At 40.9% G+C, this 23,890-nt stretch overlaps 2 protein-coding genes and 3 non-coding genes across 7 annotated transcripts; 4 read left to right on the top strand and 1 right to left on the bottom strand.

Moving 5' to 3' along the window:
• The first annotated feature begins 879 nt into the window (after positions 1-879).
• Positions 880-7,965, top strand: ncl (nucleolin). Of its 2 annotated transcripts, none has more exons than XM_072389347.1 (16): positions 880-1,032; positions 2,100-2,192; positions 2,284-2,398; positions 2,935-3,066; positions 3,385-3,639; positions 3,855-3,989; positions 4,085-4,168; positions 4,276-4,399; positions 4,728-4,864; positions 4,973-5,099; positions 5,237-5,373; positions 5,553-5,682; positions 6,035-6,177; positions 6,382-6,508; positions 6,861-7,129; positions 7,290-7,965. In XM_072389347.1, the coding sequence occupies exons 1-16, from the start codon at positions 1,015-1,017 to the stop codon at positions 7,355-7,357; spliced, it is 2,094 nt and encodes a 697-aa protein (XP_072245448.1). In that variant the 5' UTR covers positions 880-1,014; the 3' UTR covers positions 7,358-7,965. The 2 variants fall into 2 exon arrangements, with proteins under 2 accessions (XP_072245448.1, XP_072245449.1); XM_072389348.1 differs by having other exon boundaries at positions 2,938-3,066.
• Positions 3,150-3,289, top strand: LOC140312481 (small nucleolar RNA SNORA57). The gene has a single exon (XR_011916974.1). It is a non-coding gene; the product is annotated as a small nucleolar RNA SNORA57 (small nucleolar RNA).
• On the top strand, positions 5,778-5,911 carry LOC140312476 (small nucleolar RNA SNORA75). The gene has a single exon (XR_011916970.1). It is a non-coding gene; the product is annotated as a small nucleolar RNA SNORA75 (small nucleolar RNA).
• Positions 6,550-6,676, top strand: LOC140312477 (small nucleolar RNA SNORA75). The gene has a single exon (XR_011916971.1). It is a non-coding gene; the product is annotated as a small nucleolar RNA SNORA75 (small nucleolar RNA).
• Positions 7,966-13,943: 5,978 nt separating the features above from the next.
• On the bottom strand, positions 13,944-17,724 carry b3gnt7 (UDP-GlcNAc:betaGal beta-1,3-N-acetylglucosaminyltransferase 7). 2 transcript variants are annotated; one of them, XM_072389350.1, is made up of 2 exons: positions 17,573-17,724; positions 13,944-16,473 (listed from the first exon to the last, which is right to left on the bottom strand). In XM_072389350.1, exon 2 carries the CDS (start codon positions 16,470-16,472, stop codon positions 15,219-15,221), a length of 1,254 nt encoding a protein of 417 aa, XP_072245451.1. In that variant the 5' UTR covers position 16,473; positions 17,573-17,724; the 3' UTR covers positions 13,944-15,218. The 2 variants fall into 2 exon arrangements, with proteins under 2 accessions (XP_072245451.1, XP_072245450.1); XM_072389349.1 differs by having other exon boundaries at positions 17,505-17,724.
• Between the last annotated feature and the right edge of the window lie 6,166 nt (positions 17,725-23,890).

The raw sequence follows: 23,890 nt of genomic DNA on the forward strand, positions 1-23,890 counted from the left end.
CCCATAAAATGTGGTAACACAATGGGACAAAAGGACGTTTGTAAAGAACACATTATTTCTATTTCCAGTTATAGTCAGTGTTACAAAAAAGGAGGCAACTTAGTTTTTGTCTTGATGTTGGTCTTTAGAGACACTCGACAGCCTACACGTGTTTAAAGCCTACTTCATTTTGAAAGGCTGACTCATCAGGAAATTATTGTGTGAAGACAACACGTGTGCAACAGGTTTAATTACTTGAAGTCTACTTGGGGAGCACCCTCATAATATTTATTCAAATCAATATTTTGATGAATATATCCCTCTTTTTTATCTCACGTGTTCATACAGTTTGAGCAGCATGGCAGTGGCAGTAATCGTAGGCGAAACAAGTTTATATTGTAAGAGCAATTAAAGCAGCAATTCATCCTTTTTCCTATTCGGTCTAAATCGGTATGCTTTTAAGCCTCCTTTCACTATGTGATAATATAAAACTCGCACTACAACAGATAATATGGTTCACCTTATTGACCACTGGAGTGTGTTCCTGTCAACACACTTAAGTTACATGTGATGTTAGTGACGGTTTACGGCAACTGTTCAAACCACGTGGTTCACAACAGCTGCATGGTGCATAAAGACTCTCTGTGTAGTTAACGCGCGACATTCGTCGTGGAATTGATGAAGCTGTGGATAAATTTATATTATAGTTTAAATTGAAATATCTGGGTAAATACTGAACTGCACATCTCTTATTTGATTGTTAATCATAGGAATAACATAATCACCAAAATTCTACATTGTAGGCGAGGCGCGGGCACGATGCAAATGTAGCAACTTCTGATTGGTTCACGCGGTCATGTGGGCGGGTAGGCGTTAGCGCGCAGAGCTGGAGATCAACTGCGACTGCGACTTATCTGTCTTTCCTGGCCAATGTCCCACCGAGCAGGCAGATCCACGTGCATACATTAGAAATTTAGTTTCTTGAAACGAATCATCCAGCTCCTTGTGTTTCACTGAAACACAACAGAAACAACCATGGTCAAGTTAGCCAAGGTAAGAGCAAATTACGTTTACTATACTGTTACAGTGAATGTACGCAATTGTGGTAGAAATTAGGTTGTGTTTACGCACGAGGCCTTCATGCAGAAGTTGCTGCGATCGGGAGAAAAGGAGGAACTGAAATAAGGGCTAAATGGGTACTTGTATGTGGCAACCAATGCACTCTTTTTATATAATTATTGTATTACATGCTTAATGGAGAATGCATCGTGTATTTCTTACTAAACGTTGATTTTTCGGTCGACAGTAGCCATGTTTGCGCCTTGCTTCACAGGCCTGGCGTGGCCTGCCAACGCGAAGAGGCTTATTCAAAATGGCTTTCAGGCGCGCTCTCGGCTTGACGGTAAAATTTTTGAGGTGCATTGACAACAACGAAAAAAAAAAGACAAACCCCGCATTAAATGGACCCACGAATTAATGGAAACGTTATTGTGAGGTTTTGAGTTAAATATTAATGGCGCCCAACGTGGTATTTTAACCTCCCATTAGCATCACCGCTTCTCATTTAATGCGGCTTATTTATCTTGATTTTTTTATTTATTTTTTCGAACAGTTTGGTATCACCGCGTTTTGTTATTTAATCAGTGTTACCTTTTACGTTCACATTTCCACCCCCCTTTATCTAAATGTCCATAACACGTGTTGTAGTGTACAGTATGTCAAACAAATGAATTAGCCTACATGCTAGCTGGCCAGCCTCTTTAGCTCCACGTGGGTTGGACGCTCAGTGTGACACACGAGGTGACCAACCAAAACCCAGACGATGGTTTTCAGTGCGGGCAATTAAAACGACACTAGCACGTGCTTATCCACGGGGTTGTCATCGATTAAATCTTTATTATCGGTAAATCTGCGGCCTCTTAGGTTTTCAAGTTCGAAGGGCTTACACGTGGGTTAAAACCCCCGTCTTAAAACTTAGTGAAACATGGCGCCTCGCTGCGATAATCCATAGGAGGCAGTCCTTGACTTTTGACAAATGTGGGCCATGAAAATCCTTTAAAGATTTATTGGGAACTTTTTATGAAAGGTTGATTTTTTAAATGTTCTCTGTGCTCTTTCAGGCAGCGAATCAAGTACAGAAGAAAAAAGCTCCACCCCCCAAGAAGGTGGAGGAGGAATCTAGTGATGAGGACAGCAGTGAGGAGGAAGAAGAGGTACATTGACTTTTCATTGCCATTTATTTGTTTATGATCAAGTCAGTTTAATACAAAAAAAACATCTGTTATATTTTTATCTAAATTTCAGAGCCCTCCACTGAAGGCCACAAAGAAGACCGTTCCAGCTAAAGCCACCCCAGCTGCAAAAAACGGCACCCCTGCTAAAAAAGCAGAAAGTGATGATGATGATGACGACGATGATGGTAAGCAATGAAACTCCCAATTTTGATATTTAAGCTTTGCCAGGTCCTGTTCCCAATGGTTGTAACACCTTGGAACTGATTCAGTAGAATTAGTTCCGCCATAAACTTTAATCAAAGACACACTTAAAGGGCACCAAGTGTTTTTTTCTTTCTTTAAGGAAATCTATTTTGGATGTATTTGTATATCTAGGGAAGTGATACTTTGAGCTTTAGTTTCTTATGTAAGAGTAGGTTTCTCGATAATATTTTACAGCGCATTATATTGCACTAAATAGGCTTCTGATCAGGATGCACGTGATTCCAGACCGTTTCAAAGTTGGGATAAAATATCTTTGCCTTTTTAAATGCATGGAAATTCAATCCGACAGCACTGCTCATTTAATGCTGCTAATTTAGCCTAGAAAATTCTTTGAATTCAGATTTTGTAGTAATGAAAATACAAAGTCCTAATCTGATTTCACCTCAGGTGTTTAAATAATATGGAGTGATACAACCTATATTGGCACTTTGTGACATGATATGATAATCATCAACAGAAGAGTCGTCTGAGGAAGAAGCGCCTCCACCTAAGAAGACGCCCGCAAAAGCAAAGACTCCCGCTAAACCCACGCCAGCCAAAGCGGCCCCCGCTAAAGCTGAGGAGTCGGACGATGATGAAGAAGATGATGGTAGGTCCTACTGCAGAATCAGAGTTTGTTGTGACTGATGCTGGTAGTCTAAACTCTTCACTTGAAAGTGAAAGCCACCCCACCCTCCATTTCTTGGCATGCATGTGGTTGTTCAGTACTCATGTGTGTAATGTACGGAGGAAAAACAAATGCAGCGCTATGTCTTCGGTACCGGTGTGTATTTTATTGTCTGCCGGTTCTATCCTCAATCGCTGTTACATTGTCTTATCCTTTTATTTGTTATAAAGCACTCATGAGAGCCTTTGTCTCAAAGTTTCACTGTTAGGATGAATACATTTTCTTGCTTTTGTTGTGTAGATGAGTCAGAAGAGGAGGCCCCACCCACCAAGAAAGCAGCCAAGCCAGCAGCTAAGCCCCCAGGCAAGGCCCAGCCTGCAAAGGCATCCTCTGATGATGATGACGAAGAAGATGATGATGACGATGATTCGGAAGAGGAGGCCCCACCCCCCAAGAAGGCTACCCCAGCTAAGCCAGCTGCAAAAGCAGCAGCTAAACCAGCTGCCAAAGCACAGTCCTCTGATGACGAGGATGATGATGACGAGGATGAGGATGGTAAGAAGCTGTGCTTTGTTTGCAATACAAATCTTTCTGGAGTTGTTTGTTTAGAGAATTTTCCAACAACTGAATGATGATCACAAGGGACTTAATACTGATTTTGTATGATGTCACCTTTTTAATACATCTGACAAATGTTAACCACCGATGGTCACGAGGTTTGAATTTGGCCACAATGATGGATTTGGGCTTTAAATGGTTTTTGTTTTTAGACTCTGAAGAAGAGATGGACACAACTCCCGCTCCAGCAGCCGCAAAGGCAAAGAAAGCAGGCATGGTGAAGGCTAAAGAAGAGTCGGATGATGATGACGACGACGATGAAGATGATGAAGAGGAAGAAGAAGAGGGTGAGTTTTAGCATCGGCCACATTCAGGATGCTTCATCATTTGCTGGGTGGCTCCCCTGTTACTTAAAGAAGTGCACTGCTCCTTTTCTTAACAGAGGCTCCAGCGAAACCTGCAAAGAGGAAGGCAGAGAGCAAAAAGGAAACGCCTCCTACCAAGAAAGCAAAGTCGGATGGAGATGGTAACCATCAATGCATTGACTGAGATTGTTCAGTTGCTCCAAAAATCGACTTAATGTGAGTTTTACACAAATAATGAAAACTTTGGAAATGTGCTCCCATTTTCCAGGATTCTGCCTATTTGTGGGAAACTTGAACTCTAATAAGGACTTTGAAGAGATCAAAGAGTCACTGAGGAAATTCTTCACTAAGAACAGCCTGGAAGTCGTCGATGTCCGGTTAGGGGGATCAAAGTAAGTTAATTTGGTTTGCTCCTTTAAACGATGCACAGTTGTGCGTAAGTGGGGTGTACAGGAGGGACATAAATCCTGAATTTAGTTTTTAAACATAATTTTCATTAATTTGTGATTAGAATATCACATTTGACGAGTTGCATACAGTCATCAACTGTAAACTGGTGATCTGGTTAATGTGGCACTTACTGGATTAAAATGCCATTGTTCTCTGGCTCTTTATACCCTTTTGTTTAAGAATTGTAGCTATTCCATATTTGAAGCTGAAAATATTGCTTTTGAAACTTGGATTTTTGGCTAAGTTGACTGATTCCTTTCGCTTTTATAGGAAATTTGGTTATGTGGACTTTGCATCTGAAGAGGACATGAACAAAGCTCTGGAACTCAGTGGCAAGAAAGTCTTGGGTCAGGAGATAAAGCTGGATAAGGCTCGCAGCAAAGAGAACGCACAGGAAGGCAAGAAAGGTAATGTGTGCGCATCGGTTCTACAGTGGTAATTTACGGCTCTTAAAACATGAGTCGTAAAAGGAGTTCTCCCATTTGCAATGCTGATGCTGACATTTTGCCCCACAGAGAGAGAAGCACGGACGCTATTTGTGAAAAATCTTCCCTTCTCTGCAACGGTTGACGACCTGAAAGAACTGTTTGAAGATGCTGTCGATGTCAGGCTACCCCAAGGCCAGAACGGTTCAAACCGAGGGTAAGATCAAGAAAATATCTTTGTTTGGCTCATGAATGGTGGGAAGGGTTACACGAGGAAGAGCAATCCTTAACTTTAAAGGAAACAGTAGGATTCTTGTCTGGTTGTAAAAAGGTCATCTTTTCCTCATTTTACAGTATTGCCTACATCGAGTTCAAAACTGAGGCTGAAGCAGAGAAGATGCTGGAGGAGGCTCAGGGTGCTGATGTGCAGGGAAGGGCCATTATGGTCGACTATGTTGGAGAAAAGAGCCAAAAAGGAGCCAGAATGTCAGGTAAGCTGTTTGAAAACTAATCCTGGCTTCGATATTTAAACTCCATTAATGTTGACATTGCTTCCTCACACAGTGGGGTTCTTAAATAACATCTGTTTGGGTTGCAGATCTTTGTAACTCGTAAAGAAAGACGCTCCTTTTGTCTCTTGTTTAACTTCGGTCCTCTTTCCTTTTTGTAGCATCAGGAGCAACCAACAAAACTCTGGTGGTGAATAATCTGGCCTTCAGTGCCACAGAGGAGGTGCTGCAGTCCACATTTGAGAAGGCCGTCTCCGTAAGGATTCCACAGAGAGACGGCAGACCCAAAGGGTAAGTGTAGCAGCTTTAACCGAAAAGTCGCGTTAGAAGTTGAACGGAAGCTTAAATCATCCTCAAAACTGAAGTTTAGCATCTCAGTGTGGGGCACCTTCTCATGAGCTCCTCTTAATCTAATCCATGATTCTGCACGGATTCGCACGAGAAGAAGAGTGAATGCACGGTTAGAACAGGCTTTCCCCGTTTCCTCGGGGATGCTGCCCATGTCTGCTGTGCAACAGAGCCGTCTTACTCTAATCAGATTTGTGGCTTTTAATTAAAACAGTCGGCATTGTTTTAATTTTAGTGTCTTCATCGTGTGAATGGGTTCGTTGATGCATCCCTAATTTCCTGCCTTTGTCCTTAGTTTTGCTTTTATAGAGTTTGAGAGCACAGATGATGCCAAGGAGGCTCTGGAAAACTTCAACAACACGGACATCGAAGGCCGAACTATCAGACTGGAATACAGCCAGAACAGCGGTGGCAGAGATGGGGGCAGAGGGAACTCAGGTAGCACTTCAAGCTTTACTGATATGAACTGAACTGAGCAGATATGATGAAAACTTGATCTCCTGAGACTCTGTGAAGATTCTAAGATAGTCAAGTCCTGACCTGGTCAGCTTTGATCGTTTAGGATGTCTTAAGCAATTGTATTTGCACATTTGCAGATGATGATGATGTAGTAGTAGTTTTTCATGATATCTTCTCTCCCAGGTCCAACAAAAACCCTCTTCGTCAAGGGACTCTCTGAGGACACAACAGATCAGACCCTTAAGGACTCCTTTGAGGCTGCAGTAGCAGCCAGGATAGTTACAGACAGAGATACGGGGTCATCAAAGGGGTAAGTTCAGAGGGGGGCCAGTACTGTCCCATGGCTGCTGATTCTTCTCGTGAGCACCGCTCTGTCTAGCAGTGACAGTGTACGGATTCGCATGAGAAGTAGAGGGAACTCGCAGTTAAACAGGCAGCTAACTTAGTGGGAGCTGCCCATGTCTGATGTGAGACACTCATGAGTGTAGCACAGATTCTTAGCTCAGCCTTTGTGGCTTACATGCAAGTTTCTGAATGTTAAAGGGTTTGAGTTTTTAGTTGAAGGTTATCGAACGAGGTTGTTGGGGACAGTTAGTTTTCGTTCTGAGTGGTCAGCCGAGTCTTTCAGTGACACGTTTGGTCTTCTTATCTAACGCCAACAGCTTTGGCTTTGTGGACTTCGACAACGAAGACGACTGCAAGGCAGCCAAGGAGGCGATGGAGGATGGCGAGATCGACGGCAGAAGCGTGACCTTGGATTACGCCAAGCCTAAGGGTGAGGGCGGCTTCCGTGGAGGCAGAGGTGGCGGCGGCGGCGGATTCGGGGGCCGTGGCGGTTTCAGAGGAGGACGAGGCGGCGGCGGATTCGGAGGCCGTGGCGGTGGTTTCAGAGGAGGACGAGGTGGCGGAGGCAGAGGAGGAGGAAGGGGAGGTGAGAGGGGCTTCAAATTATTTACAGGGTTATGCTTCAAGGGATGATGAGTTGGTTTTGATAATCAGAATATCAAAGGGAGGGGGGGGGTGTTATTTGTACTTTACTGATCTGCATCATATGACAGTCGGTAAAGAGCTGACTCCTGTTCTCATTTCAGGTGGAAGAGGAGGAGGTGGTGGATTTGGAGCAAGGCCCCAGGGGAAGAAGATCAAGTTTGATGACTAAAGTCGTATTTTAAGTTTTGAATGGACTCTGGTTTCATCAATTTTCAGAGCTTTTGGACATTCCAGAAAGCGTCATTGGTATATATTTAACTGTAAACAGGCATTTTTAGCCCTGTGTTTAGACCCCTCATAAGAACTTCACCCTCCTGTGCCAGAATGGTACTTCTGACCTTTTCAGCTAAAGTGCTTCATGTGAGAACTGAATGTTCCGAATGAAAACCCGCACCTCCCGCCCTCCTTAGCTGTCTTTTTTCCGAAGGAGTAAAATGGAATGGGTCTGACAAGGAAGTTTACTGTGAAAAATATGCTTGTCTTGTCAGATACATTGTGTAAATTTAAACAGTTTGTATGATTTCATTTTACCTTTTGTAAAGAAAAAAATTACACTTGTATCCATGTTGTTTTTTTTCATTTGTTTCTTTTTTGGTTTCTTTTATTTTTCCTCGTTTAGTTTTCTTTAGATGCCAAGTTTTACTGTTCAAATTCATATTTTGATAGTCCTTACGCAAGAGATGTTTTGGATGTTTGTGATGGTTGTTTGATGGGACAGAGTTGCTAGATGAGTCATGGCTGAAAGACATGTGACATAAAATGTTTGTAGTGCATTGACTAATTCTTTTGTCCCCGTCTCTAAATTTTCACATCATGAAATAAAACCTTATAGGTGTTGATTTTTAAATGCCAGTCTGCTACGTTGAGTTTAGCATCCGTAGTATTCACTGATGCGGGCGGTAAGGTAGGAAGTCTGTAGAAGCTCTTAAAAGGTCAAGTTCATGAATGGCTGGAAGCTCATTTTAGTAAAGCACAGATTATAAAAGTGACCTGTTCCACTGATGGTCCATAAAAATGTCTCAGAACCAGAGGTTCTCCAGTAGGTGGCAGTCTCCACTGCAGCTGGCTAGTACAGTGGCAGAAACTTCAAGTCTTTTTAGATTTTCCAAAGAAATGAGCTGGACAAAGGCCGGAAGCCATTGAAGGAGCAGCAGATTTCCATGGTAAACGTAGAATAAACATCTAAATTATTCTGTTTACAAAGCTGTACTGGCAAGAATTTATTTTTACATGTTCTTCGTCTTTGGGTCAAAGTTTGGAGCGTGTGAGGATTTTTTATTTTATTTTTTTCTCTCCCTTTTCCTGAATGCTGAGTAATACAGTCGACCTCCATATCTGATTGAATACTATTTTGTTGGTGAACTGTCTGTAGGATTCTGCTTGAAGGAAGATGTCTGCTTATTTGAACGCTCATGAGGCAAGTGTAGCTCCAAATTAATTTCAGAAGGAAAGTCTCAAGGCTGGCTTATTATTCCCTGCAAGATTTGTTAGTGGTTCCTCCTTCTCACAAAAATGGATGTGGTATTATTGGTTGATTGTTTCAGGAGATTGGAGAACTTCATGGGAGGTCTACGGGTCGTGCCTTCTTGTAAGAGTGGCCAGAAAGAAGCTGTTCCTCTAAATTTCACTGCTATTACAGATCATAGAAGTTAACAAAGCCCTGAGACCCTGAGCGTGACCTCGACTATGATGCCAGTATCTTTTGTGTAGGGATGTTCTTCAGTGATGTGATATGGGAGCATCGGACATCGGAGCTGAGGTAAAGTGTGAATCAGAAAATACTGAGCAATCCTCGGGCTGGGGAAAATTCTACCAATCCAACTGGACCTTTGGCCATTTACCACAGCTGTGTGCTGAGGTTCCCTGATCCAACCTGCTGGAGCTTGAAAAACAGGAAAAGTCAGTAAATCTAAATGATTATAATTCATCTTCTGAGTATCATTTCGCTGCAGTCCAACCAATAAGATACGAAATGTGCTGAAAGAATCGGCCTCATGGTGGCGTAAGATGAAAAGTAGAATGTGATCCGAACCAAATGGAGAGTTGTAAGATGTGGTGAAAGTGCAAAGCTGAGGGGGGTGTAAAACCACAGAGTTAGTTCCTGAAACAGTTTGCTTGAAATGCAACTGTCAGTTTAAGAGGGGTCTTGATATTGGCCACATATCATGGTACATATTATTGAGCACATGTGTGTGGCTGCCTTTGTTTTTCATCATGTACACAGACAGCTGCAGTTTTCTGATCATGCTATCTTGGTGTCTCTTCTGCAAGGCTCAGATCATGGCTGTGTTTTTCCTGCTTTTGTCAGATGGTGCCAAGATCGTTTTAACAAAAACTAAAGAACCAATCATTGACTTTAGCAAGGACTTTTCAGGAAGTTTTGTTAACCCAGAACTCAGCATCACACATGGCGAGGAAGTCCAAATTGTGACATCTGGGAACAGTGTTCGACTCCCAACATAAGTTTGATGCGAAAACAGAATCGATTGCCAAGCGAGGGCAACAAAGAACTCAGTTGATCTGAGCTCAGCTGAACTCTGGAAAAAAATGTAACTGATCAGGTTTTCATTGAAAGTCTCTTAAAATGTTCATTGATGTGCTGGTTTAATGAGTTGTCTGTAAAGGGCAAACATAGTTTCAACAGCCTTGTCAATGTCTGCTCCAATATTATTGGACTTTTTATCATTTATTGTTGACTTTGGAAGATGTCCAAAAAGGAAGAGGACTTAATAGTCAGTTCTTTCCAGTAAGTTTTGTTTTGATGCCAACAAATCATTATTTCATAACCTCTGCTGTTAGGTTGCAAAATACCGGCAGTAGGTTTTTCTTTTAATCCTGATATCGTTATCACCTCATTATCTTCTCAAGGGAGAGATGCATGTAATCTAATGTCTAAAACGTGGGGCAATTACTAGATAGAGATATGACCACCAGCCTAATCCTTGATGGAGGTTAAAATGCCGTGCAAGCAAAAATAATAAGAACATACCTTTACTTTAAACTGATGACAGCTTTTCCTGCTTTTCGGACTCAGGATTCTTGCAACCTTTGACTCTCAGTCAGCCTGCGTTTCCAGTAGTTTGGAGCGGATTCACTGTTGTTTATGTTGCATCATCAGTAGAAGTCATTGCTTATCTTCTATCCTCTAAAAAAGGATGTTCTCTTTTGATGTCAGTGCAGCGTGAACACGATAACCTCTTCTTTTTCCACTATAACTTTGAACCAACTGTTTGTTTGTTTTTTTAGTTCATGACCAGTATAAAACTCACAACACTTCCAAACAGGATGGAACCTGTTCTATCATGGCGGAAAAAGGGGTATCTATTCTAACCATTTTGCCGTAACTCGCCCAACTAACTGCGTCTGGTAAATGAACTCAGATGGACTTGATTAACACTGAGCTGTGGCAGGTTTCCCATGTCAGTGACACCAGCAGACAGGGGACAGCAGACTGCAGTCGTGTGACACTTCTGGCACCTGAACAGGGATCTTTGTTCCCAAAGGTGTGTGGGTGGAGGCTCTGATGATGGCACCAATGAATAACTCCATTTAGAGATTTTTTGTGCCTCCCGCCATAGAAATTGATAGAGGTCGTGCAAGCTTGTCTCTGTGGTGTTATGTCAGCCATCTAGAATGACCTGTGTGCTTTCTTTTCTGTTTCACCTCTGGACGCTGCTCCCGGGTCAGCTCCATTTCATTTGACACGTTCAGTTTCCTCCTGCCTCTATGCTTTTTCTTTTTTAAAGAAAAGTCATCTGCAGGGCAATGCAATTATAAATAAATAATATGTAATTCCCTTCACAGAGGATCCTTGTCTCTGGCATGGTGTCCTGTAGCAAAGATATACTGTTAAGTTACAATACCTTGGCCTTTTTTTACTCTGTCAAAAAAAGGCCATACTATTGGGGATCTGGGAGATCTTTCAAATATTTATGGTCTTTGTATGGTAACATTCTTTGACATTTAACATTATTTGAAATAGCCCATGTCTGAAACAATTTTGCATCTCCAAAGTAAAAATGTATTTTTTTTTCATTCAGTATGTACACAGTCACACTGAGCCCTTTCAGGAAAGCCATCAAAACATCATATTGTTACAATTATTCCTAGTTGTATCCTGCCATGCAGAAAAGGTTGTGTGACAGAAGCTACTGTGCTGTATTTTTCACCATCACCAGTGGCTCTTATAAACAGCCGAATTCATTCTCCATTTTCCATTTGTTTTTGTTTTTCTCAGCGATCACAAAGAGATCGTGTGTTTTCACATACTTGCAGGCATTTTGAGAATGTGCCGTCCTCGTGGTGCCTTGACTTATCAAAGTTACACATTAAGGTGCTCAGCGTAAATATTATCCACTGTATTTATGGTTTAAAGAACAGACAAGCTTGTTAGCAGACAGTAGATTTGCAAATGGTATTTTTACTTTTAGCTCAAGCACACTCCCATCTAAAGCCATGCCAACGATGATTCTCCATGAGAGGCCTATGAAGAAAATAGAGGTCTAGTGTGAAAACTTGCATCCCCATCCAGCTGACTCATTGACCAAACTGACATCAAAAGCTTCCTCCAATTAGTGTCAGCAAATATGAAGCTCCCAGTCTGCATGCAGAGGAGAAAGCTGGCTGTTTATACACTTACAGTCAAATTTCATCAACAGAGTGGGAAATTTACACTAGATTACAGTAAATTTTGGCTAGTAGTTGATAAGTCAGTTCACTCAGCTACAAAGCCAGAGTTAGTCTCTCTTGTCATTTTGACTTGGACAGAATGATTGTTAAAATCTTTTGCGTAAAGAGTGAAAAGTGTATTTCATTGTCTGGCTTTTGGTTCCTTTTTGATACTCGTAGCTTTGCAAAGGTAGGTGAGGAAAATAACCCAGTATTTTTAGTTCCTGTTGAATAACCACACTCTACAGTGCAATCTAACTTATAACTTTCTTATGTACTTACAAAGGAACTCCTTGAAGTCTAGTAAGTGAAAAATAAAACTCTCATTTCAACTCTGTGAAACACTATGTGTAAGATTAGTTCAACTTTTTAAAGAATAATTTGGGGATTTAATCATCACGGAAACAAAATAGTATTTCAATTCTTATCATTATATGATGTCTTTATGCAAGTAACACAGCTGAAAATATACAAAATGTGATAGCTTGGATTTTCAGACACTTCTGCTGTAGAAATTAATGCATGGCCTCTGGCAAATGTATAGTTCACCACTGCAGTATCAAATGCTGCCCAAAAATCATGCATGCATGCAAAAAAAAAAAGCAAACACACAAACAGAAATCGGAATCTGTGGTGACAGACTGGGGTAACATCTAAATCTGTGAAGGCGCCATCTGATGGCACCCAGATAGCCTTTCTTTTTTTTTTCTTTTTAAGTGAAGTCAACGCGGCGCCACATTCTGTCCACATTTCAAAAACATGTGCCCGTGGTAAAAAGCGAGACAGAGAAGAGTGTCACAAAGCATTCTAAAACCACCTATGCAGCAAGTTTTGATAGTTTCCTTGACCTAGGAATTATAACCCTTGTGTGATATTTGTGCCACACAATAATTGAGAAGGGTCTTAAAACAAAAAAACCTTTTGCAAGCTGTGACAAGTCGCAGCCAATACTTTACATTGAAGTGAGATTTGGTTCTCTCTCACACAGAAACAGTGAAACTTTTGTTTCTTTGTACACAGAGTTGTGTCTTCCTACCAACCCCCATCTCTATGTCACCATTATATGAGCCTTAAACCTCAGGGAAAGTACAAACTAAGCTACCAATGAAATCTTTATGAAAGGATAACTGTTGTTACATAAGCTACTTACCTGTTCTGCTTTGTGAGATAATTTTGCCAATCTTAGATTTCAATAGAAACACAGTAAATAATAGAAATATTCTTTTAAAGGTCGTATCCATCAAACCACACTGATAAATGATACAACTACTCAACAATACAAACAATTCAGCTCACAGGCTTGACGTGCAATCTCTTCAACTATATGCGCAACAAAGAGGGCAGTTGAAAGAGATAAACCTTACGGTATGCTTCTGTTCTAGCAAGAGCACCTGAGAGAACCACACTTTATAGAAGATCCAGTTTCACAATACTCTGTTGTCTTGGGCCCTGAAGGAGATTGTAAAGAACACGAGAAAAGAATTTCTTTTGTTTTCCTATGTCCTCTCTGTCTTATGTGACCAACTTAAAGCCCCCTACAATATCTTCACTGTACTATTGCCAGTATCAGCCTCGGCAATTCATGTGTAATTTAAGGAATGAAATGGCACATTATTCGATGGGGACGTCTCACATAAACGGGTGTGAAATATCATACTGATTCAGCTGTATGTGAAGTTGCTTGAGCATGATAGACAGTGAGCCCACAAAGTGTTGTGCTGCATTGATCATGATGTTTCTTTTCACAGCTGTTAGTTTTGCAACAGAAATGTTGTCTAATAGCATAATCCATATTAACATAACACATCAATTGTGAAAGACACAGTTTTTCAATCTCACACAGCTTTGTATCAAACAGACTGTTAAAAAAACCCATCTAATATAATGTTTGGAGTGCACTATTACGCTTTTAGTGTTCGTTCAATCGTATAAGTTCTTCTGCCTGTTTAGTTGTGTAACTGATACTGCCGTGTCAACACTTAACACTTTTGTTGGATGACCCGATCAGGATTTTCACATCGATGTTGGATGCCGATAAGCATCAACACAAAAACAGTCAATCTAGGACAGATCTTCAAAGACAACTGTATTGTCAAGCTGTTTATTTACAAATGAGATCCTATGTACACGTTGATTTTTACATACATTTACATCGTTTAGACACAACCATCAACCACTATGCCCATTAAACTTTTAATTATGTAATGTTCCATGAACAGGTTTATCACTAGCGTTAAATTACAATGCAAAATCCCCGCTTTTGCCCCCTTTTATTGGGGGAAATAATTAAATTAACATGTCACACACTCGTACCAGCAAAAGTTTTAGTTCACAGCATCATTGCAAACCCTTTATCAAATTCATGTCAAGTAGATATCAGGACATTCAAATCCACAGACAACGTGCGCGTAACAAGCGTAAAAGTTCCAGTAGTACACATGCAGTAGATGTCCAGATCAAGCCTGTCAATCATGTTTCAAAATGACGAGTGCAAGGACCTCAGAAAAAAAGTGACTTGGGTTTCATTTCAGGAAAATGATATGACAGCAAAACAACATATGTGTAAAATAAAAAAGTGGCCACTGATATTTAAAATATTTTGCCCAAATCAGTGAGGTAGAGAGTTTGATCTTTTTCTCTGACTTGAAACCATTTTTAGTTATCGCAGCATGCCATTCTGCTTCAAAGGGAAGCAGTGCAGAACACGTCCAAACTGAAAGCATGTGCTTAAATATGTTACATCAAATAAAAACATTATTCGGATTATTCATTACCTGTCCTTTTAAAATAAGATTGACTTTAGAAATTTAAATGTGGTCACATTAATGGGGTCATTACCAGAGGTGACTTTGACACAGATTACAACATCAAGGGTTTGCTTTAATTCAACGAAATCCCTCCACCATATCAAAGGAGAGGGACGCTCCCTGACCATAGAGAAGGAGATGTGGAGGTTGTACATTTCCAACAGAGCCCACAACATAATATTAAATAACAGAACAAAATACCTTTAGCTGCAGAACAAGGGACTGTCATCCTCGGTGTGCCCATTGACACAGCAGCGCCTCTTAGTTACTGTCTGACAGTGTAGGTTTTTAAAAATCTCCATATAAATACACAATTCTAAAAACATTTTTTTAGAAAAGCTTACCATAATTTACTTTTGAGTTTATTCCTCTAAAACTTGCGTTGCTGCTCAAAATCAGCAAGACCACGGATTGTCTTGGTGTCTCTCCGCATAAAGGAGAGCTTACCGGGAAGTCCACTTTGAACTCTCCTGCATTGTGCTGCACTTTCTTTTGGCATCCAGTGAGGTAAGGCTCAGCTCGTTGGTGCTGTCCTTACAAGGCGCTCTCTAAAAGCTATAGGAGTTCCACTTTCTTTGAGCAGGCCAGGTCACTGTTGACCAGGTTCCACATGTGCATGAGGTCTGATGGTAACAACTTGTGCACCACGATCATATCTTTAAAGAAACAAGGTTCTCGGTTCATCTTACTTTTCTTATTTTTCACCAAGCCAAATGTCTTAAAGGCATTGTGTTTTATAGGTGTGACCTGTAGCACCTCCAGACACATTCCCAAGAAGACATCGTCGATGGGGTAGAGCTCCAGGGTTTCTGCGGCCCAGTGAAGCCTTCTAACCAGCGCCCCATCCATCAGAAAACCTCCACCACCTGCATACGGAGGGTAGTATGTCTTATTATACAAAGCCTGAGGGATATAATATTTGTTTTCCTTTTTACGAATGGGTTTAGCCTTGAAAATAACATCCCCCACAAACAGGTTCTTGTCATGGCTGCTGCTTTGTAGAAACTCAAATATGTTCTCCACACTGACAAAGACGTCATCGTCCCCCTTGAAGACGTAGCGCACACCGGGGCAGTAAGTGTGGAACCACTTAAGGAAGTGGGTCTCTTTGAGTGTCAGATTGAAAAAACTATCTAAGAAGTCCCACTGTAGGATATCCCCAAAGATATAGTCTTCATACTCAACGAGTTTCTGATGGTTCGCTCTTTCCGCTTCATTGGAGGGCTTGCCAAGAAGGAAGAGGGTCTTTATCCTCTTGCCATTCACCATCTGCTCTTTGCCCCAGGTTTTTCGGATGACCTCCCTGCGGTCATGCTGGGTGGCCACTGATTTAATCACCATGAGTAAATATATGTCCCCTGCGCACTTCTCTGGGTGGTTGAGGAGCATGGGGAAAAAACGGCAGTGTCGATACAGCATAAACTGCTTGAAGTTGTTCTCCAGGCTGTTGAACCACGGCAGGCTTGAGAGGTTTAGGTTGGCGCTACAGTTGGAGCTGCTCACATCCCAGGTACCGGGGCTGCTGTTTGTGGTGACTCTGGGTTTCTGCGTCGTGGGCCTCCCTTTGGGCTGTTGCTGCCGCCTGCCAAACTTCCAGAAGCGTTCTTTCCCCAAGTACGAGCTCGTTTTCTCCTGCAGAGCTCCTTTGGGCTCCACTCCTTGAGAAGCATGCATGCGAGCCTGCCGTTCAAGTTCAAAGGGAGGCCCCATGTTGATGCTCCCCCTCTGGACAACGGCCAGCGCCACCACAGCCATGAAGAACACGACACTCACCGTCTTATACACTCTCCATCGATCTCTGTTGGTCATTCTACAGGAGGACAAAGATAAGAAAATGAGTCAGATCAGGAAATTATTAATAAAAAATAAAAAAAGAAAGCTAAAGATTAAATTATTGATGGAGTTCATGTTTAAAAACAACATGCTAAGAATTTAAGAAGTATAAAACATTGAGCTTTTGTGTTAAGATCTTTGTAGGTTATAAGTGAAGTTTGAAAAAAAAAAATGGCCAAAACTGTACACCATTTAAGAATTCTCCTCATGCGAAACAACCAGCCAGACATGTAAAGATGGACACATTTTTTCAGTTTCCTCATGGAAAAATGTTCCCTAGAGGTGTGTGTTGTTTTATAACCAGAGAAAATGTATCTAAGGTTGTGTCTTTTCTTTATTGCACTTCACAGTAATACAATTGGAGCACATTAACACGTTCGTTAATAAGGAATAATCAGTGGCTTCTGGCAGAAGAAGTGAAACGTACCACGGATTTCTAGATATTTCCATCATGTCATGCCAGGGCTCGTTTCATTCACGACAAACCCATAGGGGCCCCAATGCCTCGGAGGGAGTCCCTCTTAACCCCCAACAAGTTAAAACACGTCTTTAGTTCAGGAAGACATAGTTGGAAAATAATAACAAATCGAAAATGAACAAAACTTCATCTTTAATTTAATCTTTAAATATGAGACAGGTGCACGTGGTGACGAGGATAATTCACTGGAGTTTTCTAGTATGATTGTCTTTAAACCATGGCAGGGCACACCGTTACATGACAGTCTAAAATAATCTGTACTTTGTGCGCTATTAAAACTGCATTAGAGACCGACAACATCACCTTGGGATTTTCCGCAAATTGTCCCCTTGTTTTTCTTTTATCGGATTGTTTATACGTGGGATGTTCCTCCTCTTCTATAAATAAATTTGAGAGACTTCTAGACGGCATATCGGCAAATAATTTGAAGTTGACAATGTTATCATGCTGAAATGATGAAACGCGGCAGAAAGTAAGGAAGAAAGTACGAAATATAGAAGAGGGGGGAAAAAAGAGAAAATGCAACTTACACCATATCTCTTCTGCTTTTGACGTGGCTGAGTGACGGTTAAACCGAGAAAGTTCAAATAACTGAGACCTGAAAAGTGGGACAGTTTCACTTCATGTGCCTTTGGCTTCAAGAGAAAAATGTCACAGTATTCCTTTCCAATCAGTCGAATCAGTCTTGATGCAGGAAGTTTCAGTGAGGTGCGCTTTGAAAGGTTCCTGTTGACTGTGGCTCAGATGCGCGCTGTGATCTCTGCAGAGCACTGCTGAGCCGCTTTTAAAGGCTCGGTTACGTAGCCAACATGTAGAACAGGATATGGATGGTAAATGAACAGTGAGGCTGTGCGAGTTTAAGCCTACAAAGCCCTTGTCGTCCTCACCTTACATCATTAAGAAAACCAAGAATTTACCTTGAATTTCTGACTGTAATAGCCAACATTCCCATCTACTCAGAGGTAAGTGTCTGTACCCTGTATATTAAATGGATAACTGAAAATAGCCCACAGATTTCCACCCAGAAATTACTTTTTTGGGTTGTGAAGTATTGTAAAAATCCTTATTTCTTTTGGCCAGTCCAACCCAATGACCGGAAAAGGGGTTCTGCTTCAAAACTTACTATTTATGATAGACTGACTGTGTTCTTAAGGCTTTGTATTCATACTGTATTCCTCTTAGATCCTACAAAGGTTGGATGTAATCCAGGTCTTTTACTGATGCAGCATATTTAATTTAAGTGAATGTGCGTACCAAAGGTTTTTCAGACCCTGAAACATTTTCTTTTTTTGCTCTCATCTTAAAATGGTTACAGCTAATTTTGCCAAAGCACTTGTAACTGCGATGCATGCTACTTGTGTCAGCAGTGGGATTTCTCTGCCGCTTGACTGAGGTCAATTTGTCCCATTTAGAACTGACTGGAAATGACTGACGTACCTGTGGCTTTAAGGTCTAAAAGTTGAGGATGAATGTCAGAAAAAAACCAAGTCTTTTACTCTGCAGAAAATCTTTATTTTCATTAAATGTGTCATTGAAAAGGTATTTGATGCACCACAAAGACAGATTTGTCTCAGTTTTGTCCCCAATTATGGTGTTTTGATCTATCATCTGTTAGACTCAGTCAATTAAAAGAGTCTGCCAATTACATTAATTGTACTTTGGCTTATACTAAACCATCATCAATACTCTCTCTCTGCTCCTTTAGTCTGTACATAAAACAAGCATGTCAAGTTTAACAGCTCTACTGGGAAAATAAAATATGTGAGCGCAGAAATAGGAAGAACACAACAGAAAGTCTTTATTGTCATTATACTGGAGCAAAAGATGCAGAGACTGCTTCCAAGGTGCAGACAGGTACGGGCAGTAACGTTTGCATGCAAACAACATATATGTTCAAACATATATCAGCACAGAAGACACAACCGAAATGTCACTGTGACCTGAAAGTCTGCTTAGAGAGTTTAGGGTCATGAGGAAAAAAGAAAACGGAAAATCCTTCATTAAGTACAGAGGATATTTCCATGTTTGTAGGTTTCAAACCTGTCTTTAAGGTTATATATTCAATCCTTAGCATTCATTATGTCCTCAGATCTTTATGTGCTGGGAGGGCTGAGTTGTTACTTATGGCTGCAGCGGGAGTAGTGTTGGACTTCAGCAGAAAAACAGGATAGGTCCCTTCTTCTAAGATCTGTTCAAGTATCCCTGGCTTCTGCGAGGAAGAACCAGACACCAGTAAATACTGAACGTTTAATCTCACCCAGTGATTTTGGATTTGGTTCAAATTTTATTGGTTTAGACTTGGGTTTGGGTGGGATTAAATAGCACAAGTTTGTGATTTTGTGAAGTATATCATCACCACTATCACTGACTAACTGATACAGATCATGTTAAAAAAACAAATAAAAGTGTAATGTAACCAAAACAAAAATCTAATAGCGCATGCAAGTGTTTGTTACAGGATGAGACCTGGGCTTTCTTGCACAAGCTTAATTTTTTGATAAATAGCTTTGTATTAAAATAAATATATATATATATATTGGTTTTATTGAAATGGTAAAATACTAATTTGGTCCTGGTGGAAGATGTGGAGTGATGATCTGCTCTAAAAAGCAGCCCATAATTTCAGCAAGCATCCAGTTATGACTGCTTTTTAACTTGAATTGAACAGGTAAACCACATCAAATACCAATGGGTGGCATTAAATGTTAATTGTTGTGTGCTGCATTCTACCCCATTCAGCGGGCTACAGCCAAATAATACTCAGTCAGTAAAAAATCTTTAAATCAAAATGAGTGTTTTAAAGACAGGATACAAGGAAACATGCAAGCAGATCTGATAGCATGATAAGAGGACGGTCCTTTCTATTTGCACTGTAGGGATGAAACACGAGAAGGTGAAATTGTTTTTGTGGTTAAACTTGTAGTCTATGATATCGCCCTGCAGAATGGCAATGATTTTCTAAGGTGTATTCGTTTCCAGTATTACTGACGTCAACCAGAAGGCCTCGTGTTAATGAGTCATGACAAAACAAACTGCACAGGTTTTATCATCTTTCTAACCTTTAGCGGCCATTGTGTCAATAATGATAGCACAACAAGATCTCACAAAAGTGAAATGTTAGCTCAATTTAGTGTGGATCATTATCAGTTTTTTTTCCCATTACAGTCTCTTCATCAGAGAAACAAAATAAGCACTGTGACGGCTGAAATGCTGAAAGCACAGCCGTTACTACCACAACTCAACAGAAGCCTTGCTGTGGTAAAATGTACCCATCTGCTTCAGCATGGTCTGGGGAAAGAGGAACAAAATGTCTCTCTCTGCTTCAAAACAAGAATGTTTCAATGTGACCACAGCTGTGATTCAAAATCTCTCCTTCCTCTCCTTCTCTCTCCATTTCCTGGATCCAACCCGCCATCCTTCTCAGGCACATGTGCATCCTGTTGCCTGCAGGCTGTGTTTTTTCCCCGTTTCGATTTTTTTTTTTCTATCTCTTTGTAGATTTGGCCTCTGCAAGTTCTGCAGAGGAGTGAAGCGGCGAAGGACATCCCAGCACCTCATCTTTCTGTCATAATTGAATTTTTTTCTTGGACATTATGTATTCATATTCCGTATGTCACTAAACAATCTATGTTCCTATTTTGTCCACTCTGCTCATACTGCACAATGCATGTCCAAGACTTTAGGATAACATAACGGGACAAAATAACTGGGTCAGATAAAGCGTCACCATTAGAGCCGATAGATCTGGTACATTAGATACACGCCAAAAACAACGCTCACACACACACATGTTGTTTATCACATCCAAAGAACATGACAAAGACAGTAGTAAGCCTGCTCATGCCACTGAAAACCAATTATACTCTGGCCAATTATACTCTGTCAAGTGTAAGTAGAACCTCTGTGAGATAAAGCTGAATATAAATATGAAATGTTTCTTGGGCTTCCAATGAAAGAAACGGGCTAACAGTTAAGTGACACGAGGTAAACGGCAACTGAAATATCCTCCATTACTTTTTCACACCATAAGTTTGGGTGAAAAACCTCACCTGAGAGACTTGGGGAGGAGGATCACTTTTGGTCTGTTTAAACTTTGTCAACGGACTGAGTGGAGCCTCTAAAAAAAATGGTCTTCCTCCTCTTTTCAGTGGCTGTAAACTCTTTAGTCACCGTGAAAGAATTTACAGCTTAACACAAGGTAGCGAGAGGGGGTTTGTCCTCCCCATTTTTTCCACTCAGCTATCAACTGAGGAGTGTCAACCCCTAAAAATGCAGAAAGAACAAAGAAGGTGTGGGGAGGCTGTGCTATGAATGCCCCCCTTTGAGCCGTAGGCAAACACCAATCTCCTCAATACTTTAACCAACCTGTCCTCTGAAAGTTCAGTACACACTCTTGTGGATGGATGGGTGATTTTGCTGATGACAGTTTCCAGAAAGATTTTTTTTGTGCTGACACAACTTCCTGTTTTTTTTTTTTCAGATGCATGACTAATTTGGACCTACTTGAGTGTTTCACTTGCTAAGTCATATGATAGATTTTAATGATTTACTTTGTTATTTTTGGAAATCCAGTGTGTTCACCCAATGTAATCGGCACCCTGAAATATTTTATTTTGACAGGTTCGAGAAATGTGACGTCTATTTGTCTTTTGGAGCATTCAAGCAGCACTTATGGCCTTCATCATCGTCAATGAGCTGTTCTGTCGACCTGCTTTTTCAAAAGTCAAATATGCACCATCGAAACTACTTTCACTTCTAATGCGGCATCCTTTCCTCTCACTGTATAAACCAAGCTACGATGGGCTGCTCACCCTGGGCCGGATGACGGAAAACACCTTGTGGTACCTGACAGTTGTTGTGAGTCTCCCCTCCACCTCTCACATGGGAAATGGGTACTTGGTGATTTGTCAGATCTTCACCTGCTAAAAATCCCCCGCCTCTGACACAGAGCAACACAGAGAAGAGTGTAGAAACTGTGAAAGTACTTAAATCAGTAGAAAACTGGAACATCTACTGTCCCATGACTGCAGAGCAAACACCATCCAACAAAGCCCCAGGACAAGTACCTTGAGTTAAGAGTATCTCGTCAACTTCTTACTTCAGAGTTAAAAATGGACCGTCAAGCTCAAATCAAGGAACACTGTCGCCCACAGATAAATCCCCCCACAGAGGAAAGTTAGTGTTTCACTGTCTTAAAATAATGCAGCTGTTTTGTAACACTGATTCTTCTTTATCCCATATAGACACACTCAAACAGGCATAAGTGTGACCTCCAAAGCATGTTCTAATGTACACACAGTGAAACTAAGTGTTTTCAATCTAAAGGTTAATGAGGGGTTTGTGAGGACATTCCTGAGAAGGTCAATAATGTAAAAAAAGTGAATTAAAATAAGCTTTAGACTTGAGTCTATTTGATGAGGGACCTCTTTCACCGTTAATATTACCATTTACGTTACAAAGTAACATGTCTTCCTTTTTTTCCCCTGACTTTGATGCACTGTGTGTGCGAGTGTTTACAACAAAGTGCAGTCGTGGGGGTGGGTGATTCATCTATTCAAAAGGTCCGGACAAGAGGAAACGGAGGTTTGGAAGGCAGATACTGAAATGTCTCTTCTTGGTCTGTAGCACCTTTTATCAGTCGTGCACATGGCTGTCCACTGATAAAAAGAGCTGAAGTGGCTGCCAGAGATTCCGATGACATCAGTTGTTCCTGCCCTCACTGTTTTAGAAAATGGGTATGTTATCGCCATCTTGAAATGGATGCCAACAAAGACCATCTAAGAAAGACCTTATAAATTATAATTGGCTTTGTTCTTAGACATTATGTATTCATATTCTATATTTTACTAAATAACCTATGTTCCTAGCTGGTACTTTTCCACTCTACTCATACAAACGCAATGTATGTCCTTGAATGGTCCAAGACTTTAGGATGATATAGTGAGACAAAACAACTGGGTCAGACAAAGCATCTCTATTGGGTTAGATAGGTCTGGTACATTAGATATACGCCTTAAACAGCACTCACATGCTGTTTATCACATCCAAAGAACACGATGAGGACAGTGGCTGGCCTGCTCATGCCACTAAAAACTGGCCAATTACACTCTGTCAAGTATAAGTACAACCTATGAGATTAAGCTGAATATAAATATGAATTGCTTCCCGGATATCAGGGCTAGATTTCCTGCTAGAGCTCTGTCACTCCGAGTCCAGCCCTGCAATATACTTTACATGTGACCACTAATAAATACTTTGTTTAACTTAACATTCCTCCAGCTTGCTATTGGGCTTCCAATGAAAGAATTGGGCTAACAAAATCTAATTAGTGATAAACTTTCAGTTAAACTATTCTATTTGATCACTCCCCACATCTGTAAGTTCCTTCCTTTTAGTGTTTGTCCACACTTTTGTTTTGAGAGAAAGCAACAGCTTCCTTCTCTTACAGCTGGACAGCTCCAGCACGGCTCAGGGTGATATTGCCACCTGGCTCAAAGTGCGTCAGTATGTCATGTCTGAACTGTTTCCTCGCATTGTGCTGTACCTCACAGGCTGCATTCACAAAGTTAACTGCTGAATAAGCCACCTCTCGGTGGACGTGCATTTACCAAAGACTTGTCCAGCCAAAAACAATCAGCATTTCTTGTTGATTTTATGTTTCTGAGGTTGGGTGGGCATTTATTATAATGCCCAGTGTTTTAGGCCACTTATATCAGGATCACGTGATTATTTATAGTTTTTTGTGAAATTAAACACAAGTAAGAGCACCTGAGCTTTTCATAGTTCATGTAACTGTTGGTACTAATAATCCCAATTAGCTGTTTCTCTGAAGCCCCCCTACATGCCCTGGTGGGGTAACTGTAAGCCTGTTTGCACAATATCAGGTACGAAATGGATCATTCTGAATTTTATTTCT

This window comes from Leuresthes tenuis, unplaced genomic scaffold (genome assembly GCF_036924035.1).
Source record: "Leuresthes tenuis unplaced genomic scaffold, fLeuTen1.0.hap1 SCAF_7, whole genome shotgun sequence".
Taxonomy (NCBI): Eukaryota; Metazoa; Chordata; class Actinopteri; order Atheriniformes; family Atherinopsidae; genus Leuresthes; species Leuresthes tenuis.